This window comes from Camponotus vicinus, unplaced genomic scaffold (assembly GCF_025532165.1).
Source record: "Camponotus vicinus isolate PSW18456_S1 unplaced genomic scaffold, iyCamVici1.0 SCAF_1, whole genome shotgun sequence".
Lineage (NCBI taxonomy): Eukaryota > Metazoa > Arthropoda > Insecta > Hymenoptera > Formicidae > Camponotus > Camponotus vicinus.
Window position 1 is genome coordinate 24,216,734 of NW_028141945.1, and position 22,140 is coordinate 24,238,873.

Sequence of the window (22,140 nt, forward strand, 5' to 3'; positions counted from 1 at the left end):
TCTAAGACAATTTTTCCTTTACCAAAATTTGATTTGAAGCGTAGTTTTTGAATTATGAGCAAAAATAGTTAGTAAATCACGCGTCGGGTACAGAAGGCAGGCAGGAGCGGCGCGGCGTGCCGCGAGCGCGGGCGCAGCTGACCGCCCGACGGGTGATTATCACCGCATGAGTCGCTAACTATTTTATCTTATAACATAAAATTATGCTTTAAATAAAATTTTGGTAAAGAAGAAAATGTCTTAGAATTACGTCAGAAATACGTGTTCCTTAAAAAAACGTTATTTTAATAATGAAAAGTTGTTCCGGATCGCCGGCCGTCCGACGTTGCAATCAGCTGATTGCTACACGCGATGTGTGTATGGCGGAGTGTGTGCGTAAGAGAGAGAGAGAAAGAGAGAGAGAGAGGGAGGGTAGGAGGGACAGACATTCATACACACGCACGCACTTTTTTCTCGCTCTCTTTCTCTCTTTTACGCAACACTCATACACTCTCTCATTCAGTCTCTCACTCACACTCTCTCGGTCACTCACTCACTCACTCACTCACCTGCTTACTCACTTGCTCACTCACCTTGTAGCAGCGTAGCGAATCTTCATGCTATGTATTGTTGTTATCTGCTGCACGGTTATGATTGCTAGAGACACATCGAAATTTTTTCGATTATTAATCTCACATTCGATTGACACAATACAGATTACACGATAACGAGTTTACTGTTTATTCACTCACTATTGATTTATCGATACCAAAAATTACTTTCAAAGAAACGCGAATGCAAACAACACATGACTCGACGCGAAGCGACGGACCGCGGAGACTGCGCGACCACAAGAGTTATGTTGCCAGAAACGCGACACGCGACATCTAACAAACGACTTGCGCGTGGCGCGTGATTGACGCGAGATAAGACGAACGATCGGCTAAAACCTTCGCATTGCGAATGCGGTAGAAAACATGAAACGTATAATGACATACTTAAAAAATTAATTATTTATTATAAATAATAACTATTTCTAATTATAATAAATAATTATTATTTACTCAATCACGCGCCACGCGCAAGTCGTTTGTTAGATGTCGCGTGTCGCGTTTCTGGCAACATAACTCTTGTGGTCGCGCAGTCTCCGCGGTCCGTCGCTTCGCGTCGAGTCATGTGTTGTTTGCATTCGCGTTTCTTTGAAAGTAATTTTTGGTATCGATAAATCAATAGTGAGTGAATAAACAGTAAACTCGTTATCGTGTAATCTGTATTGTGTCAATCGAATGTGAGATTAATAATCGAAAAAATTTCGATGTGTCTCTAGCAATCATAACCGTGCAGCAGATAACAACAATACATAGCATGAAGATTCGCTACGCTGCTACAAGGTGAGTGAGCAAGTGAGTAAGCAGGTGAGTGAGTGAGTGAGTGAGTGACCGAGAGAGTGTGAGTGAGAGACTGAATGAGAGAGTGTATGAGTGTTGCGTAAAAGAGAGAAAGAGAGCGAGAAAAAAGTGCGTGCGTGTGTATGAATGTCTGTCCCTCCTACCCTCCCTCTCTCTCTCTCTTTCTCTCTCTCTCTTACGCACACACTCCGCCATACACACATCGCGTGTAGCAATCAGCTGATTGCAACGTCGGACGGCCGGCGATCCGGAACAACTTTTCATTATTAAAATAACGTTTTTTTAAGGAACACGTATTTCTGACGTAATTCTAAGACATTTTCTTCTTTACCAAAATTTTATTTAAAGCATAATTTTATGTTATAAGATAAAATAGTTAGCGACTCATGCGGTGATAATCACCCGTCGGGCGGTCAGCTGCGCCCGCGCTCGCGGCACGCCGCGCCGCTCCTGCCTGCCTTCTGTACCCGACGCGTGATTTACTAACTATTTTTGCTCATAATTCAAAAACTACGCTTCAAATCAAATTTTGGTAAAGGAAAAATTGTCTTAGAATGGTGTCAGGAATACGTCATTTTAAAGACATAACGTTTTTCAGGATCGCCCTGTATACAGAGTGTCGCAGAGTACTATACATATATAAGCGCTTGTGAGGAGCGCAGTAAATTGAAGAAAAAAGTCCCATAGCATTTTACGATTTTCGCAATAATAGAAATTATAAAATAAATAAATTATATAATAATATTAAATAAAATCGAACGAATGTGTATCTACGTGTGTGTGAGAGAGAGAGAAACGCTCGACCGTTCGAGCTATTGCATGGTCCAGCGTGTTAGGCTTTTCGTGCGTCGGCACGTGACAAGGGGAAGAACAGCGGGACATGCCGTTGTCATTCGTTACGTCATCGCCACGCCGCGCTGTCCCTCCTCTTGCCGCGCGCCGACAAAATGCCTAACACACTGGATAATGCGACAGCTCGAACGGCCGAGCGCTTCTCTCTCTCTCTCTCTCTCTCTCACACACACACACACACACACACACACACACACGTAGATACACATTCGTTCGATTTTATTTAATATTATTATATAATTTATTTATTTTATAATTTCTATTATTGCGAAAATCGTAAAATGCCATGGGACTTGTTTCTTCAATTTACTGCGCTCCTCACAAGCGCTTATATATGTATAGTACTCTGCGACATTCTGTATATACAATAAAAAAGATATTTGCATATAACTTTCTGCAAATTACAATTTATGCACGACGTTTGTTAAATCGATATAATCAAAAGCTAACAATATAAAATGTTTTATGCAAATTGATGTAATGTCGTAAAATTGATAAATAATATAAATATTTTCATAATACATTCTTTGTTTCAAAAGCATCGAAATGATAGATTTATATCGATAATATAATAGGTTTCATCGTCCATTTCCAAACGCAACCATAATATATATTTTTTTCGTCTCTCCGATATATGCAAATGAGATATTTGTACTGAGGCGTCTTTTTCTAACGATATTCATTAGAATATTGTGATCAGATATGATAAATGTAAGATATATGAATAATTTATCACTTTGGAAAAGGCAATTTACTTTCTGCTATAATTTTAAAAAAAATGTTGCTTTGTACATTTCACATTATTGAAATATTTTTCTTTACAAGGATTTCCTTCTAAGACTATAGTTTATAGTAGTGTAGGGAAAGCCGCAGCATAAATTTCATAGCATATGCTATCAAGTTGAAACATTTCAAATATTATATTATTTGTAGGCAACGGCAATAAAAGTAATTTTTTTTAGGCACACAGCCGGGTAAGCTATCGTACATTCGAAGCTTGGTGTTATCAAAAAAATCGCCAGCGATCAGTATAATTTGCTCAATAATTTGTTAGCTTTTGTCGCTATATGACATGCTACAATTATATAAGAATTATCGCAATATAATATAGCACACTTTCAAAATAAGAATTCTCTTATAACGTGTAAAAATCGGTTCAATGATTCATTTTATCTGGATTTTTATTCTTATCAAATATGCCTTTTAGTTGAGGCAGTGTCTTTATGATCTCTGAATTAAATTTCGTTTAAATTTCGCTTCCAGAATGCACAGGCAAATCGTATCTGATGTAAAACATTTTTGAAAGTAACCAGCACACAAATTAAGATTGCTTTTCGAATTTTTTTTGAATAACCAACATACAAATTAGATCGCCTCTGGATTTTTTTTTCAATAATCAGCTCACGAATAGATCGCCTCTGAAATAAATATTTTAAATAACCAAAGCGCACATGCAAACCGCATCTGATATGAAATATTTCTAAAAACAACCAGCCTACGAATAAATTGCCTCTGGATTTTTTTGAATAACCGGCACACGAATTAAATCGCCTCTGGATTTTTTTTCAACAACCAGCACACGAATTAAATCGCCTCTGGGTTCTTTTAAACCAGCATACGAATTAGATCGCCTCTGGATTTTTTTTAAATAATCAGCTCACGAATAGATCGCCTCTGAAATAAATATTTTAATAACCAGAGCGCACATGCAAACCGCATCTGGTATGAAATATTTCTAAAAACAACCAGCACACGAATTAAATCGCCTCTGGATTTTTTTTCAATAACCAGCACACGAATTAAATCGCCTCTGGGTTCTTTTAAACCAGCATACGAATTAGATCGCCTCTGGATTTTTTTTTAATAATCAGCACACGAATTAGATCGCCTCTGGATTTTTTTTAATAATCAGCTCACGAATAGATCGCCTCTGAAATAAATATTTTAATAACCAGAGCGCACATGCAAACCGCATCTGGTATGAAATATTTCTAAAAACAACCAGCACACGAATTAGATCGCCTCTGGATTTTTTTTTAATAATCAGCTCACGAATAAATCGCCTCTGAAATAAATATTTTAATAACCAGAGCGCACATGCAAACCGCATCTGGTATGAAATATTTCTAAAAACAACCAGCACACGAATTAAATCGCCTCTGGATTTTTTTTTAATAATCAGCTCACGAATAGATCGCCTCTGAAATAAATATTTTAATAACCAGAGCACACATGCAAACCGCATCTGGTAAAATATATAATCTGTACGTGTGTGTGTGTCTATATATATATATATATATATATATATATATATATATATATATATATATATATGTGTGTGTGTGTGTGTGTGTGTGTGTGAGCGTGTGTGTGTGAGCGTGTGTGTGTGCGCGCGCGCGCGTGCGTGCGTGCGTATGAGCGTGTGTGTGTGTGTGGGTGGGTGGATGTGAGTGTGGATGTGTGTATGTATGGACGTATGTATGTATAAAAGTGACGCGAGAGTTACATGAGGAAGCGAGGTAATAAGAACGAGCGAAATAACAATAAAAGCGAACGAGATAGAAATAGCAACAAGGATTCGAGCTCGAGAATCGGATCTTTCTTTCACACTATTATTTTCCTCTCGCTCGCATCTATTACTGTCTCGCTCGCTCTCGATTCTTGGGTCCGCTTATCTTTTCGAACTGTCTATCACGATTGTCAAGTGTGACGGAGAAAACAAGACCATGAGTAGAGAGCGAGCGAGATGACCTATCATCAAAGAGTTCCGAAGTCTCTTACAATCGGTTTCTTCGCTTCCTCTATCCATTCCGAATTCATGAAAATGTAAACATCTTATAAAATAAAAATTGAAACTTTTATTTTTAATTTCATCGGTTTGAAAATAATTTTAATGAATTAATGAGATTTTTGCGATTTTTGCGAAATGATATTAAACACGATGTAAATCGGGTAATTTTTAATTAGTCTGATAATACAAGTTTTATAATTATATATTTAACTAAATTTATGCGATTTATATCGTGTTTGATATTATTTTAATCGCAACATTCTCATTATTCTTTTAAAATTACTTTCAAATGAATAAAAAATGCATTTTATTTTCTGACATGTATTCGTGAATGTTATAAATAAAGTCTCATGTAAGAGACTTCGCAATGTTCAACATCGGAAACTTTTTCGTTATTTATAATAATTTACGACTTTAAATTGCCATAAAGTAAAAACTAAAACTTTTATATTTTATTTGATCTTTTTTAATAAAAAGGGATTAATGAAATTTTTCCGTTTAAAATGACATCGAATACAATATAATTCGGATAACTTATACTTATTGTTATATAAGTAAAAGAATGTATCTAATTGAAAATTATTCGAATAAAATGTTGGGTTGTTTAATGTGATTTTAGTCGTAAAAACCATATTAATTCTAAAATATGTTCAGTAAGATAAATTAAGTAATGTAAAAATTTTAGTTTCTAATACATTTTCAATGTTATCAATTGTGATGTTCACATGACATCTTCTGGTACATTTAAATATGTGAAATAAATAAATAAATAATTTTAATATGTATAATAAATTAAGATAATTTGTTTCACTGCACAATATATAGATCATTTAATATTAATTATATCGACCATATTTAGACCAGGAGACGTCATGTGAACACCACAATTAATAACATTGAAAATGTATTTGAAACTAAAATTTTTACATTACTTAATTTATCTTACTGAATATAATTTTAGAATTAATATGATTTTTACGACTAAAATCACATTACACAACCCAACATTTTATTCGAATAATTTTCAATTAGATACATTCTTTTACTTATATAACAATAAGTAAAAGTTATCCGAAATATATTATGTTCGATGTCATTTTAAACGCAAAAATTTCATTAATCCCTTTTTATCAAAAAAGATCAAATAAAGTATAAAAGTTTTAGTTTTTATTTTATAGCAATTTAAAGTCGTAAATTATTATATTATAAATTATTATAAATTATCATAAATAACGAAAAAGTTTCCGATGTCGAACATTGCGAAGTCTCTTACATGAGACTTTATTTATAATATTCACGAATATATGTCAGAAAATGAAATGCATTTTTTATTCATTTGAAAGTAATTTTAATAGAATAATGAGAATGTTACGATTAAAATAATATCAAACACAATATAAGTGGCATAAATTTAGTTAAATTTATAATTATAAAACTTGTATTATCAGACTAATTAAAAATTACCCGATTTACGTCGTGTTTGATATCATTTTAATCGCAAAAATCTCATTAATTCATTGAAATTATTTTCAAACCGATGAAATTAAAAATAAAAGTTTCAATTTTTATTTTATAAGATGTTTACATTTTCGTGAATTGCAAATGGATAGAGGAAGCGAAGAAACCGATTGTAAGAGACTTCGGAACTCTTTGATGATAGGTCATCTCGCTCGCTCTCTACTTATAGTCTTGCTTTCTCCGTTACACTTGACAATCGTGATAGACAGCTCGAAAAGATAAGCGGACCCAAGAATTGAGAGCGAGCGAGACAGTAATAGATGCAAGCGAGATAATAATAGGAGCGAGCGAAACAGTAATAGATGCGAGCGAGACAATAATAGGAGCGAGCGAAACAGTAATAGATGTGAGCGAGAGGAAAATAATAGTGTGAAAGAAAGATCAGATTCTCGAGTTCGAGTCCTCGTTGCTCGTGTTATTTCTCGTTCGCTCTTATTGTTATTTTGATCGTTCTTATTATCTTCTCGCTTCTTCACGTAATTCTCGCATCACTTTTGTACATACATACGTCTATACATACACACACTCACACACCCACACACACACACACACACACACACACACACTCACACACACACACACACACACACACACACACACACACACACACACACACACACACACACACACATATATATATATATATATATATATATATATACACGGTGAGTCATTTTAATCTATAATCCCAATTATCTCGTTGGCAAAGCATGACAGAGAAAAAATTTTCCCACAAAAGTTGTTTGTTTCTTTGGGGGCCATAAGATGGCACCATTGGTTTGACCTTGAAGAGTCATTTGAAAGTCACGTGAAGGTCACCTTCAATTTCTTAAATGGAACCTACATTTTCTCATTACATATTCTTGTAGCTTATCTCGAGAGCTTTCCAAAACACTATAATTAAGTATTTTTCCCTCAAGTACTTATTGAGTTATGAGGCTTGAAATAATTTCTTAATTTCACATAAACCGTAAAATATCTTGTAAAATATTCATTTTTCGATTATCTTACCTTAATACTTTTATGTACAAAATAATGAGAGGAATCAATTGGTGTAAAGAAAACACATAGTTGTTTTGAAGAAAAAATATGTAATTTGCAATTGACAATTCCATATTTTTTCTTAAAAACAACTATGTGTTTTCTTTACACCAATTAATTCCTCTCATTATTTTGTACATAAAAGTATTAAGGTAAGATAATCGAAAAATGAATATTTTACAAGATATTTTACGGTTTATGTAAAATTAAGAAATTATTTCAAGCCTCATAACTCAATAAGTACTTGAGAGAAAAATACTTAATTATAGTGTTTTGGAAAGCTCTCGAGATAAGCTACAAGAATATGTAATGAGAAAATGTAGGTTCCATTTAAGAAATTGAAGGTGACCTTCACGTGACCTTCAAATGACTCTTCAAGGTCAAACCAATGGTGCCATCTTATGGCCCCCAAAGAAACAAACAACTTTTGTGGGAAAATTTTTTCTCTGTCATGCTTTGCCAACGAGATAATTGGGATTATAGATTAAAATGACTCACCGTGTATATTGTGTATATGTATAACTTACACAGAATATTTTCTACGTAACTCGTTGTAATGCTGTTTTCCCGCAGCTTGTTACGCGTACGATTGTTACGCCGCTGCGTGACAGCGAGTATCTATGACGCGGAATTCGAGAAAGAAAACAAGAATGTAATGCTTTAATGTGCGCGTACATGTATACTGAAGTATACTATTACACGCAAGATGAAAGAGAATGATGGTACGAGATTGACTCTCCTTGTCACACAAACCGACTATAGCGCCGTCTGTCGCGATAGCGAGCAACTAATCTACTGCTCTGTTTTACTCTTGTATCGCAGTCTCACACTCAATAATATGCATGAAAATTTTGCGTACCGAAATTATTTTTACTACGATTCTAAACTCATTTCTAAAAGTTTATTTATATTCCTTCATGCAATCTCTAACAGGAAGCTATGTTATTTTGTACATATAAACTGCAACATTTTTATATTAAGCAAGTTTTGTTACGGGTTGACGTCAGAAGCTGATAAAAAAACTGTAATTTTTCAATTTTTTTTGTTTTTGACAAAACTAGTAGGTTCCTGCTTTGTTTTTATATATACTTTAATCGTGGAGAAGGAATTATAATTCTGTGTAATCAATAAAAAAATTTCGGTATGGAAAAAAATAATCGTTTTGTCGGTAATCCGGCATCCTCTTAACGTAACAAAGAATATACAGAAATACGTTTCCAACGTCTGCCACAAGAATGCGCTAGCAGTGATTCACGCTACGCAGCGTTAGTAGCGCTCTGTGGCGTTAACGATGCTTATAAATATGTTCTAAAAGGTTAAGTGTGTCACTTCAGGTAATTATATAAAATAATAATATACATATAACATTTATATATTTAGATTAGATTGTATCTATATTATTATTTCAGATTATATATATATATATATATATATATATATATATATATATATATATCAAGAGACACGGTAGTGTCTACTTCACTACAGCTATAACATGGACGTGGACACAGCGAGTGACAATACATCTATCGACGACAAGATAGATGACTTTTGCGAAAATCCGACGCGGGATGCATTAACGGAAGGTCTTATGAGTCTCTTGAAACCTACGGTGGATCAACTGGACGAGAGAATTCGCGCCACAAGGTGACGTCAAGTTTTCTGTTCAGCGCGCATGCAATAATAGTAACATTTATTTTTCGCGTTTCTTCTTGCAAATTTACGTATATTTATTATTCTTATATTTCTTTCACAGTACGTACTATTTATTGCAAAATATATGTTTATTCATCGAACTGTAACGATAAAAAATTGCGATTTACTTACACAAGCAACATATAAATCTTATTGTTACCTATTTTACAAGAATTCTTGAGCATTTTGAAAATCATTTTCAATTTTCATATATAATTATTGGAATGTTATAAAAAATTGTGCTTCTATCATGTACTACAAGTTGCGTACAAAAGTTGCGAAGAGTATTATTTTTTATGCATAACTATTCTCTTTGTTATAGGATATGTTAAATAGAGCTGAAGCAGCGAATTGTTATTACTTAACATTGATTACTTTGCAAGTTTTATAAAAGAAATTTCTTACAATTTTCACCATAAATTATGGAAACTCCAGTAGTTAATTTATCAGATGAAGAACTCAAGACAGTTTATGATCCTTCTGAGGATTCGTATCTTTTAATAGATGCTTTGGAAGAAGATTTAGACATTCTGCATGCGATGAAACCTGTGATTTGTTTAGAAATAGGTAGTGGTTCTGGTATAGTCATCACAGCTCTAGCAATGGCATTGAAAAAATATAATGCTCATTTTATTGCAATTGATATAATCATTATAACATAGAATATTGAAATTCAAAATTTCAAAATTAAAAATAACTTATGCTTTGCGAAAGAAAATTAAAAATGAAAAAAATGAAAAGTAGTTTATGCAACAGCATAGAAAGAAAAAATACTCTATGCTATGATGATATACATACACACACGCACACGCATGCACACACATACAAACATCTTTTTATATCATCATAACATAGAATATTTAAATTTTCAAAATTAAAAATAGCTTATGCTTTGCAAAAGGAAATGAAAAATAAAAAGTAGTTTATGCAAAGCATAGAAAGAAAAAACAAAAAGACACATTTATAAAAAATATTCTATGTATGATGATACGCACACATACACACACACACGCACACGCATACACATTTAAATATTAATAAAAATTAAAAATATTATTTCTATAACGGGCTGAGGTTCTTGGATTGGAACTTCGGCCTCGGCCTAGTCCTCTCGACCGTCCCGCTCTAGCCCATCGTGCACGCGGTTGTTCTACAATAAAAGAAATATTTTAATGTTATTTTATTTGAATATAATATTTAAAGAAGAACTGCACGGATTAACTATATTGAAAGTTAATAAATCTAATTTTAATATATGTACATTCAGATTCATGAATTTAACATTACGCAAAATACTTTTAGCCTTTTAAAATATAAAAATAATTATTTGTGAATTAAAAATTTTTTTTGTAAAATATAATTTATACGACACAAAAATTCATGAAAATACAAATTTTAATTCTATAGAAGGCTAAAAATACTTTGGGCAATGTTAAATTCATAAATCTGAAAATGTAATAGATTTATTAACTTTTAACATAGCTGATTCATTTAGCTGATTCCTTTATAATTAACGTGCCAATTATATAATTCAAAATTATTTACCTCTTACTTGCCCCGCTGTCGTTATCGGTGACGACGGCGGCGGTGGCAGCGGTGACGACGCTGACGGCGATGGCAGCGGTGACGACGTTGACGGCGGCAGTGGCGGTGGTAGTGATGCCATCGTTGGTGGAGGCGATTCTTTTTGTGTTTCCATTAATTTTTGTGTTTCCATTAATTTTTGTATTTTTTTTTTAAGTATTATATTTTCTTTTAAAGCCGCTTCAGCCTCAACACGTAAAAAGGACGACAATTCAATTTCTGGCTCCATTTCTTCCATATTGTAGGTTCTGAAAGAATGGAAACATATAAAATACATATTATAAAATATGTTTAGAAATGATAGTAGAAATGATAGATAATAAATGATTAATCTTCATTTTAATCTTTTATTGTAATGCATATATGTATTGTGTGTGCAACACAAATATGAATTACAATAAAAAATAAGTAATTACAATAAGTGAATTACAATAAAAATAGTAAAATAAATTTTTATTCCCTTGTTATCTATCATTTCTTACGCATATGTATTAATAATATAATGTGTTACACTTACTTTTTAGGATTTTCTTCATTTTCCTTTTCGTTGGATCTGAAAATAGAAATGTATAAAATATATTGTACAATATAAAATATTTTTATATTATGTATTACAATAAAAGATTAAAATAAAAATTAATTCTTTGTCATCTATTTTTATTATATATTTCTATATTTTTATTATATATATGTATTACAATATGTATTACAATAAAGTGTTAAAATAAAAGTTAACCAAGTATTGTGTGTGCAATACATATGCATTATAATAAAAGAATAAGATAATAAAATATTAAAATAGATTATAAAACATTTTTATAATGAAATAATAGATTGTTATCTATCATTTCTATAAAAAATTTTATAATATTTTATTATATATTTTATATATTTTATTATTTTAATCCTTATTGTAATGCATATGAGTTGCACACACAATACTTGGTTAACCTTTATTTTAATCTTTTATTGTAATACATATATATGTGTTATACGCAGAAGTACATATAGTTACGTATCGCAACAACTAATGGTTAGTTTTAATTTTAATGGTCTATTTTAATTTTTTATTATAATGCATTTGTATTGCGCATGCAACATATAGTAATATATATGTATTATAACAATCATTAGTTATTGCGATGAGTAATTATATGTATTTGTATGTATAATACATATATGAATTATAATAAGACATTTAAATAAAAGTTAAACAGTATCATGCGTGAAACATATATAATAGAAGATTATAATAAAAGATTGAAATAAAATATATAAAATAATAAATTATATTATAAAATATCTTTATAGATATTATTAATAATCATTGCTTACCTTTTGTGAGTTTCATTATCATTAATTGTTGCTGGTTCTTTTTCGTTTCTGCAACTGTAAATGTATAATATAAGTTATAAAATATTTGTATAAAAATGATAGAAAACCCTTTCGATCAGTCCCATATAAAAGAATGCTGTAATGTATCAACAATAATTTCGTGAAGATTGCTTCATATTCTGCATTATTTGATGAACTGTGAAAAAATATTCCTATTTAGGTAAGTTGCCAACACTACCGTGTCTCTTGATAATTTGTCTTTATTTTCCTTACTATTAAAAATAGAATTAAATAACTCACTTTTTCTCCGTTCCATTTATATATTCAATGATGAATTAGATAAGCAAAGCAACGATTATTCATTAATGGATTTATAAGTATTAATTATGAATAATAAATGTAGATTTCTAATGACATATTGATTTGTAATTATCCGTTATTTTTGCAATAAGAATAGCAAAGAAGTTTGAAGGATTTGAATATCTATATAGTAAGCAAAGAGGACCGTCGAATTTTAATGAAATATGACGGGGGTGGTGGCGGGTTCTTTGCTCATTTATTTAAAGATGTTTAACATATAGTACAAAAAAGAGTGATATCCCTAAAAAAATTACCCTTTTAAAAAAAAGGTAAAAAAAGGTGCTAAGTCCGCGTAAAAAACAGTATATGTATTTGCAAAATAGTGTATTATTAACTGTAAAAAACCTGTCTCCAAAATAGTGTTATTTTAAAACTGTAAAAAAATACTGTAAAAAACCTATCTTCAAAATAGGATTATTTTAATCTACAAAATAGTTATTTTAATCTGCACAAAATAGTGTTATTTTAAACCGTAAAAAATTGTTCTACAAATTATTTTAATTTTGTGTAAAATTGTATATCCTACAAAAATAATGATATCAAAAAAATTGCGCTAAGTGAAAATAAAAACTTATAAAAATATTTTAACCAAAAAAAGTTATACAAAATAGTTGTTTTAATTTTCTACATTATATCCTAGAAAAATGATGATATCCAAAAATTACGCTAATTGAAAATAAAAACTTAAAATATTTTAACTAAAAAAAATTGTACAAAATAATTGTTTTAATTTCCTACAAATAATATTAAAAAGTTGCGCCAACTGAATAAAAATTTTCACTATAAAATATACATTTCTTTTTTATTTCCAATATTAAAAGAAAAATATTAAATGAATTGTAATATATCTATTATAAAAAATCGTTGAAAATATGAACAATCATATATATTGCAATAATCATATGCATATATCCTGAAAAGTTTAATTAAAAAAAAAAAAAGGAAATGATAATACAAAATACAAAATTAAAAATTAATAAAAGAATTAAAAATTAGAAATTAATAAAAAAAAATAAAAATTTATTTAAAAATTAAAAATTAATACATATAAAAAAATTTTAGTTAAAAAACTTAGCGCTGCTAATTTCATTAGCACATTATTCAACGTAGCAGCGCTAAGTTTTTTAACTAAAATTTTTTTATATGTATTAATTTTTAATTTTTAAATAAATTTTTATTTTTTTTTATTAATTTCTAATTTTGAATTCTTTTATTAATTTTTAATTTTGTATTTTGTATTATCATTTCCTTTTTTTTTTTTTAATTAAACTTTTCAGGATATATGCATATGATTATTGCAATATATATGATTGTTCATATTTTCAACGATTTTTTATAATAGATATATTACAATTCATTTAATATTTTTCTTTTAATATTGGAAATAAAAAAGAAATGTATATTTTATAGTGAAAATTTTTATTCAGTTGGCGCAACTTTTTAATATTATTTGTAGGAAATTAAAACAATTATTTTGTACAATTTTTTTTAGTTAAAATATTTTAAGTTTTTATTTTCAATTAGCGTAATTTTTGGATATCATCATTTTTCTAGGATATAATGTAGAAAATTAAAACAACTATTTTGTATAACTTTTTTTGGTTAAAATATTTTTATAAGTTTTTATTTTCACTTAGCGCAATTTTTTTGATATCATTATTTTTGTAGGATATACAATTTTACACAAAATTAAAATAATTTGTAGAACAATTTTTTACGGTTTAAAATAACACTATTTTGTGCAGATTAAAATAACTATTTTGTAGATTAAAATAATCCTATTTTGAAGATAGGTTTTTTACAGTATTTTTTTACAGTTTTAAAATAACACTATTTTGGAGACAGGTTTTTTACAATAGTTTTTTACAGTTAATAATACACTATTTTGCAAATATATTATTTACTTCAATATCGTTTATAAATAGGCAGTGTTTTCCGATATCTGGTTTAAATTATCTAGATTTTCATCTAGATACGATTATTATTTATTTTATCTTGTATTTATATAATTAAAGTATGTGATATCTTTATCTGTATCTTAGATACGAAAAGTAAATATCTTTTATAAAACATCTAAAATAAAATATAATTAGTGTGCACTAAATACAATTTCTATCAATATCGTATATTCAATCATATTTACAGACCGGATAATAACATTTGCGTAATCAGTACATAGCACAAGTTAAAGGGGAAGAATATTAATGTCACGCTGAAATGGACCGAAAAATGATCTGAAACGTTTGTGTTTAATGCATATATTGTAACGAAAGCAAGTATTAGTATATTTTAAAATATACTAATAAGTAAAAGAAAAAAAGAAGTATTTTTTTTCTTTCTTGCATTCCAATTACCGCGCCTTGGCTCTTGACAATTTTTAATTCTTTAATTATTACTATTTGAGCCAAAATTTTTATTTTAATTTTAAAATATTTTATACTTTAATATGACATAATTTTATACAAACTATGACATATGTCGTAAAATATTCTTCCCCTTTATTTTAAATATTATCTTAAAAATATCTAGATAAGACACTTAAATAATTCATCTTTTATCAAGATATATCAAAATCGGAATTATCTTTACCCAGTGAACAAAGTAATATAGCAGCAATGTAGTGGCAATGTAACCGAATATAACAGTTATATTATCAGAATGTTACATGTACATTACATGTAAGTTACTTTTTCCGACTCAGCAATATAACATGTTATATAACGTGTTATCTAACCGTTACATAACAGTAAATGTAACTGTAATATAACAAATATTATAGCTGTTATATAAATGCAATATAATAGTAGATATAACTGTAATGTTACAGTTATATTGAGGTGATAAGCGTGTTACAAAAGTTGAATAAAAATATATTGATTCAAAATTCTTATTTATTCATAAAATGTATGTATTACACCAAACAAAATAATTATAATGTGTATCAAATCAATAAGATTAAAATGTAACAAACTTAAAACGAGATTAGTAATATATTTTTTATATTAGGAACATATATCTTTTACATTTCCTGCAAACTTTGTCTATCGACTAGATACGATATTAATAGTGACTAATAGGTACTAATCGACTAGATACCGAGTGATGATGGCTGTGATAAAATAATACGTGGGTTCTTGCAATGTCGCTATCACATGTCGCTATCACAGTTACATATAATACATATCCCACCTCTTTATTGCGCATTACATTACATGTGTATATTATTATTTGTACGTGGTGTTACGCATCACTCGTTAAGGATGGCAATTCCGGTGCAGACTTTTTTATTCCGGTGTATAGTGAATTTCTTCAATAGTCTAGATACTATATAATAATGTTTATAAAGAAAAAATAAGAAAAAGACTTTTTGACAAAGGACACAAAGGCATTTTTTTTCACGGTTGTATATGACAATAGCAAAAGTATCTTTATCTTTTATTTAAAGAAGATAAACTCTGTAACCTTGTTAAGAGTTTGCCTCTTTCTCCCTTGCCTCCGTTGTCTTTCTTCTCTCTGCTTTTTTCTTCTCTTTTTCTGTTGTTCGAGTTCGTCGTTGTTTAGCAAACCGGAACCATTCTGCGACGATCTCTTCAAATTCAATTTCCTTCGTTGTCGGATATGTATGTAAAATAGCATCTGTGAACAAATTAATATAATTAATGATGTAAATTGTAAATACAATGTGAAACATCTAAAGACTAGATAATAAATCAGAGTAAATTTAGATTTATTAGGGTTGACGGGGCTAACTTCTAACAGTGGGGTTATTATGATAAACAATTGAACGAGGTGAAGTAACCAATTATTTTGCATTTTGTTTCGTTCTATTTTTATTTAGATACTAAAACGATTATAGTATAAATTATTTGGGTTTTTATATAAAAACCGACCATGTTTGCAGGTTTAAATACCACACAGCTCTTATATTTGCCCTACTCTAAGTGAAAAATGTTAAAAATTAGATTTAAAATATAACTTTTTTATATTTATAAAATTTCTGTAACAAAAACTTAAAGATATTCGACAACAATTCGACATTTTTGGCAAAAATTAAAATTCTTCACAATATTATCATGGAATGAGAAATGCCTATAAAATCTAATCCTTTCAAATAGCATTGCAAGAAACCATAAAGACAATTATATAAAAAAAAGTTATTTTTTCGAATCGATATCGACAACGCTGATTGGGAACACTTATTCCTAACTATAATAATTATTATATACATTATTGAACTGTCTGTTTGCAGCAAGAGCATTATTCAGTCAATGTTTCTGCCAAAAATCGGACTATAGAAAAGGAGAAACCGTATTCTCAAACAACGTTAAAATGGTATTTTCTGGTGTTAAAATCTCGGATATTATATTATTTACCTTGCATTATTTTTATAATACATAGACCTTCAATGCGAAAGTTTCCCTTCCGTCCTTTCCATGAACATAACTCTGCGCAGGAATTTGTGAAGATCTTTGTGCAAATTCTTTGGATGTCCTCACGCGCTGTGTGACCTCCAATTTTCCGTACAAATGTATTCTGCAATAGAAATATTATTATTATATTTGCAACAAATTGAACAAAATTTGATCTATCTTCGTGAGATATTGAAAGAATTAACTTACGAATTGTTCTTTCACTTCCGAATTTTCATGGATTTTTTTCTCGAAGGCTTCAATCTCCGCGATCGATTTTAATGGCAGAAGATGCGCTACGAGGCTGACATTTCCTGAAAACATAGGTCTTCCGCGTTCGACTTTCTGATGAAGCTCTCGTAGTTCTACTTGAATCGATGCGAGCATCCGAATAATTATTCTTGAATATTCTACATCAGAATAAATAATAGACAATATCGAAAGTATTGAGATGTTCCTTGTAAATGTCTAATGTCCAATAAGTCCAGTCAGTTTCACCTTCCTGATTACGGTCCATCACTTCCATGCCATCAAAGGCTTTTCTGGCAAGCGTTGAAACTTCAGAAAAATTTTCTTTCTTGCGAGTTGCTGGACTCGCAACCATCGCAACCGGACTCGGAATCGTCATGTATGGGTCATCCACGTTTTCTGCTTCCTCGTCTGTGTCGCGTTGATCTTCATCTACCCTGGCGAAAATAAGAAAATTTATAAAGCGTTAACAACCGTTGAGTGAGGGTTTTCTGAGAGTTTATATGCTTTTCAAACTTTGTAAGAGCACTTACATAACGCTGTTGGGTTTTCAATGCTTATCAAACGCTGCAGTGTTGCAATTTTTGTTCTACAAACTCTTTATATAATGTTACATGAAAGTTTTGCAATGCTGAGATAACATTTTTCAGAGTACGTTCAGTAAACGTTGATACATCTTCGTGTACAGAGTTTACTCAGACTTTTCAAACGTTTACGTTTACGCTATAACGTACAAACGTCTTTTAAACGCTGCAGTGTTGCAATTTTTGTTCTACAAACTCTTTACTAATCGTTTTTAAACTCTCGACGAACTTCCACAAACGTTCATGTAAACGCCAAACAAACGTCTCATTTTTGCCAGGGTATAGCACAACAGAAGATATCATTAGGGTCTGACCAGAACGGCTGATTTATAATTTTAAGACAATGTTTTATGTTTTAAGTCTTTGTCTTTAGTAACGTACAATACTGTCTTTTGTCTCAAGTCTTAATCATATGTACGAAGTGTTAACGTTTGTAAGGAATAAACATGTATATAAACATATAAAAGTAATAATTTTACTGTATGCATACAGTATTCCTTACATTCCAGATTTTTCTTGTGCGTTACTATAAAGACAAAGACTCAAAACATAAAACATTGTCTTAAAATTATAAATCAACCATTCTGCTCAGACGGTCTGAGTCAGACCCTTACTTATGATGTCGTGCGACTTTGTGAGCTGTTTTGATCCTCTTGCCTCTACGACGTCGTGCGAGTTTTGAAACTTTTCAGATTCTGATATCTCGCCAGAGCTGTTTGGAATCGGTGGAAGATCTGATAATATATTTCGACCTAAAAATCCAGATTTGATTTTCGATGATGTTTCGTTGTCAGTTGTATATACAATATGCGTTGATGTATAGTAAAAAAGTCTGTTTACAGACATGATGTAAAACTATCATTGAGATTTCTGCACAAGGATTTACAAACAGCTTCATCTTAATAGCTCAAGATGGAATGCACAAGAGATAAGATGTGAGGATTTGCAATTCATAGGGATTTCAAGTTCAATTTAATAACTGTATAAGTATAAAGTGCAAATTACGAAATGGATTTAAACAGGAGAAAATACACTACAGATTCCCCTAATGGTATTCAAAAAATAGATGACGAGACATCACAATCTTTAAAAAATTTGTTAAATCAGATTATAAAATGGCTAAAACTTACGCAGCTCTCGTGGCTTTTTTATCCGCTTCAATGTTTTAGATTGAGTTTCATTTTCATCATCGGATGAGGAGCTCGATATTCGTCTATTGGGTATCACTTTTCTATGCCCTTTCCCGAGTTGGTCATCGTCAGTAGTTATATAATTTGCATCTTCCGCGACCTTTCGAGCCTTTTCAAAAGACGCTGAAAAAAAGTATTTATTATAAATAGAAACTAGAAATATCGCAGATATTTCTTTATTCTATAATAAAGAAGTATGCCTACTGCAAAATTTTTCGATGGTAACAGGCAAGTTATCCCATAACTTTTTATCTGGTTCAGATTTTTTTGCTATTAGCGTACTGACATTTTTACAATTTGTCGGCCACCAACATGACGGTTCATCATCATTTGTTTCAAGCCAATTGGATGGTACTTCGGAAACTTCGTTGTTGTTGAATGTTACGACTGCATACGCCATGTCTATCACCAATCGTAAGTGAAAATGAAGTAATTTCAAAAAGGAACAAGAGGAAATGAGATTGCAGGAAAGAATTTGAAAAATACGAGGAACGATCTTTTATATTGGATTGAATTCTAGATAATTAATGATTATATTGCAAATAAAGGAATCACTACACTTGAAGTGGTTTCCTCAGGATTTTGCAATTTCAAACACTTTCTCTGTATTTGCGATGCTAACAACGTAATCCGTTCTGATATAAATCTTTTGTTAACCAGAGAGATGCCAAATTTCTGAGAATCGCACGGTACTGAAAAAAATGACCTCGTGTTGCTATACTTATTTCCTCTTATGTAAAGAACATTACTGTCGCTAAAAATTTTTGTTACAATAAAAATCGAATCATCGTTCAATCGGCAACAATTCTCATAATCCTCTGTTGAGATGAAAAATCCATCGAACTCGAGAAATTTGATCTTTATTGCAGACTTCGAATAGTGTACAACTGGATACGATTTGCGGTATTGAGTTTGAATAGGTAGAGCATTTTCTTCTGTTATACGATTAACGATTTGATGTAATGGTTTTTGCGAATTCTTAACCTGTTTCTTTAGTGCCTGCAAACAGTTTTCGAATTTAAACGCACTGAATTGATCTAAGCAGCCAAATCGGGTTACATCAGAAGCGAGGTGCACGAGATTATGTATATTATGCGTAATGTTTTCCGAGCCATACAATTCTCCATAATGCAAAACGAACCAGCGCAATAAAGATTGAGCATAATCATTCACAACTAAACACAGTTTACGATCAGCTAAAATACGGATTGCTACGCTTAATGAAAGAAAATGATTATACAAATCTTTCCGCAAAACTAATTTCAAAACCACGGGGCCAGTGTAAAGAAGAAACTGACGAAACTCAGTAGCCTTCCATCTATCAACATCGTTAAGACTTCTCGGTTTTCTGCTAAATTCTTTATCGAAGAAAAAATATGTAATTTGCAATTAACAATTCCATATTTTTTCTTAAAAACAACTATGTGTTTTCTTTACACCAATTGATTCCTCTCATTATTTTGTACATAAAAGTATTAAGGTAAGATAATCGAAAAATGAATATTTTACAAGATATTTTACGGTTTATGTAAAATTAAGAAATTATTTCAAGCATCATAACTCAAAAAGTACTTAACGGAAAAGTACTTAATTATAGTGTTTTGGAAAGCTCTCGAAATAAGCTACAAGAATGTACAAAAATATATAGGGTATTCCATTTAAAAAAATTGAAGTGACCTTCACGTGACCTTCAAATGACTCTTCAAGGTCAAACCAATGATACCATCTTATGGCCCCCTCGAAACCATACAACTTTTGTCTAAAACATTTTTCTCTATCTTGCTTATTTTTCGAGTTATTTGGCTGCCTAAGTTAAAATGGGTCACCCTGTATACATACCTTTCTTTAAGACGCTGTCGTACACGTTTTGCCGAGAGAACAAAGAATTAATTATTCTCTCACGTTGTTACACATATCACACGTCTGCCGTTCTCAGCCCTCTATACTGCGTTCAAAGAACGAATGTCCCTCGGTCTGCGCATAGGCGGCAAAGTGGGGAGAGCGTGGCGCGTATTATTCAGTGCCGCATACGTAAATACACGCTCGGGCACGCTTGAATCTCAGCTTAAAAAAGTGAAATAATTGAAATAATTAAATATAATTGAAATATAATTGAAATGATTAAAATAATTAAACTAATTTCTTTAAAATATATTAATAATAATTATTTTATAACTAGGTCCGATGCTTCGGGGGCCTGGTGCCATTTGTTGCTATAGCACTGACAAGCTTTAAACAATACACGAACAGTACAGGAGAAGACTATGGGCGGAGACCTACGCGAAACGAAAGAGTTTTCGTCCGATCGGTGAACATTCTCTTCTTGGACACAGTCGCAGTATAGGCACTTCACAATTAACTCACAACACGGCACTCGTGACATTATACCATACGCGCAATGATTAATACGCGTTATCCACCGATACGGATGAATACGGATTATAAATTGATCTTATATGCATTAATTATAAATTATATCTTATAAATTATTAATAATTATTAATTAATAATTATGTATCCTAATATAAAATTAATTTTTGCCCGAACTGAAAAGCCTACATTAACTTTACAAACCTTTCGGACAAAGACTATTTAAAAATAATTATATGAATTTTTGACAAAAAGCAGACCATTAATTAGCCCTTACGAAATAGAACGACGCAAGGGTTTAAGGGCCTGGGCATATAAAAAAACGTAAATAGTAAACAAATTAACAGTCTTGTTACATTACTGTTAGGTTATTTTGTTACACTCCATTAATATTATCAGAATATCACAAAGTTATATTAACATTGATACAAGCATATTATGTAACAATTACACAATTTTTGTTACATAACTGTAATGCCAAAACGATATATAACAGTTATATTACCTGCATGTAGCAAATTTTACATTACATGTAACTTTCATGTTATATTGCCGTTATAAAACGTGTTCACTGGGTATCTTATCTGCGATACATCCGCATATCTTTTATCTACTTTATATCTAGATTATTAAGTTATCTAAACGCAATACTGGTACGTGATAATACGTACATTTCAATAAACACGCTTTTTCATAATAATCAAGAAAGTCATGATTTTTAAGATATATTACAAAAAAATTAAAAAGTCATTATTCCCTTTCCTAAAAGTATTA

The 22,140-nt window shown here is 30.8% G+C and overlaps 1 protein-coding gene and 3 long non-coding RNA genes across 6 annotated transcripts; 2 read left to right on the top strand and 2 right to left on the bottom strand.

The window, feature by feature from the left end:
* Nucleotides 1-8,814: 8,814 nt before the first annotated feature.
* On the top strand, nt 8,815-9,416 carry LOC145959805 (uncharacterized). Its single transcript, XR_014435185.1, has 2 exons — nt 8,815-8,924; nt 9,000-9,416. It is a non-coding gene; the product is annotated as an uncharacterized LOC145959805 (long non-coding RNA).
* Nucleotides 9,417-11,005: 1,589 nt separating this feature from the next.
* LOC145959806 (uncharacterized) lies at nt 11,006-12,330 on the bottom strand. Its single transcript, XR_014435186.1, has 3 exons — nt 12,205-12,330; nt 11,387-11,422; nt 11,006-11,117 (listed from the first exon to the last, which is right to left on the bottom strand). It is a non-coding gene; the product is annotated as an uncharacterized LOC145959806 (long non-coding RNA).
* A 3,117-nt stretch (nt 12,331-15,447) lies between these two features.
* LOC145959808 (uncharacterized) lies at nt 15,448-19,482 on the bottom strand. 3 transcript variants are annotated; one of them, XM_083078975.1, is made up of 8 exons: nt 19,201-19,482; nt 18,937-19,119; nt 18,421-18,558; nt 17,472-17,654; nt 17,184-17,383; nt 16,938-17,097; nt 16,027-16,200; nt 15,448-15,881 (listed from the first exon to the last, which is right to left on the bottom strand). In XM_083078975.1, the coding sequence occupies exons 1-7, from the start codon at nt 19,394-19,396 to the stop codon at nt 16,031-16,033; spliced, it is 1,230 nt and encodes a 409-aa protein (XP_082935101.1). In that variant the 5' UTR covers nt 19,397-19,482; the 3' UTR covers nt 15,448-15,881; nt 16,027-16,030. The 3 variants fall into 3 exon arrangements, with proteins under 3 accessions (XP_082935101.1, XP_082935100.1, XP_082935099.1); XM_083078974.1 differs by having other exon boundaries at nt 15,448-15,888; XM_083078973.1 differs by having other exon boundaries at nt 15,448-16,200; nt 19,201-19,398.
* On the top strand, nt 19,310-20,377 carry LOC145959809 (uncharacterized). The gene is made up of 3 exons (XR_014435187.1): nt 19,310-19,410; nt 19,657-19,916; nt 19,993-20,377. It is a non-coding gene; the product is annotated as an uncharacterized LOC145959809 (long non-coding RNA).
* Nucleotides 20,378-22,140: the final 1,763 nt, after the last annotated feature.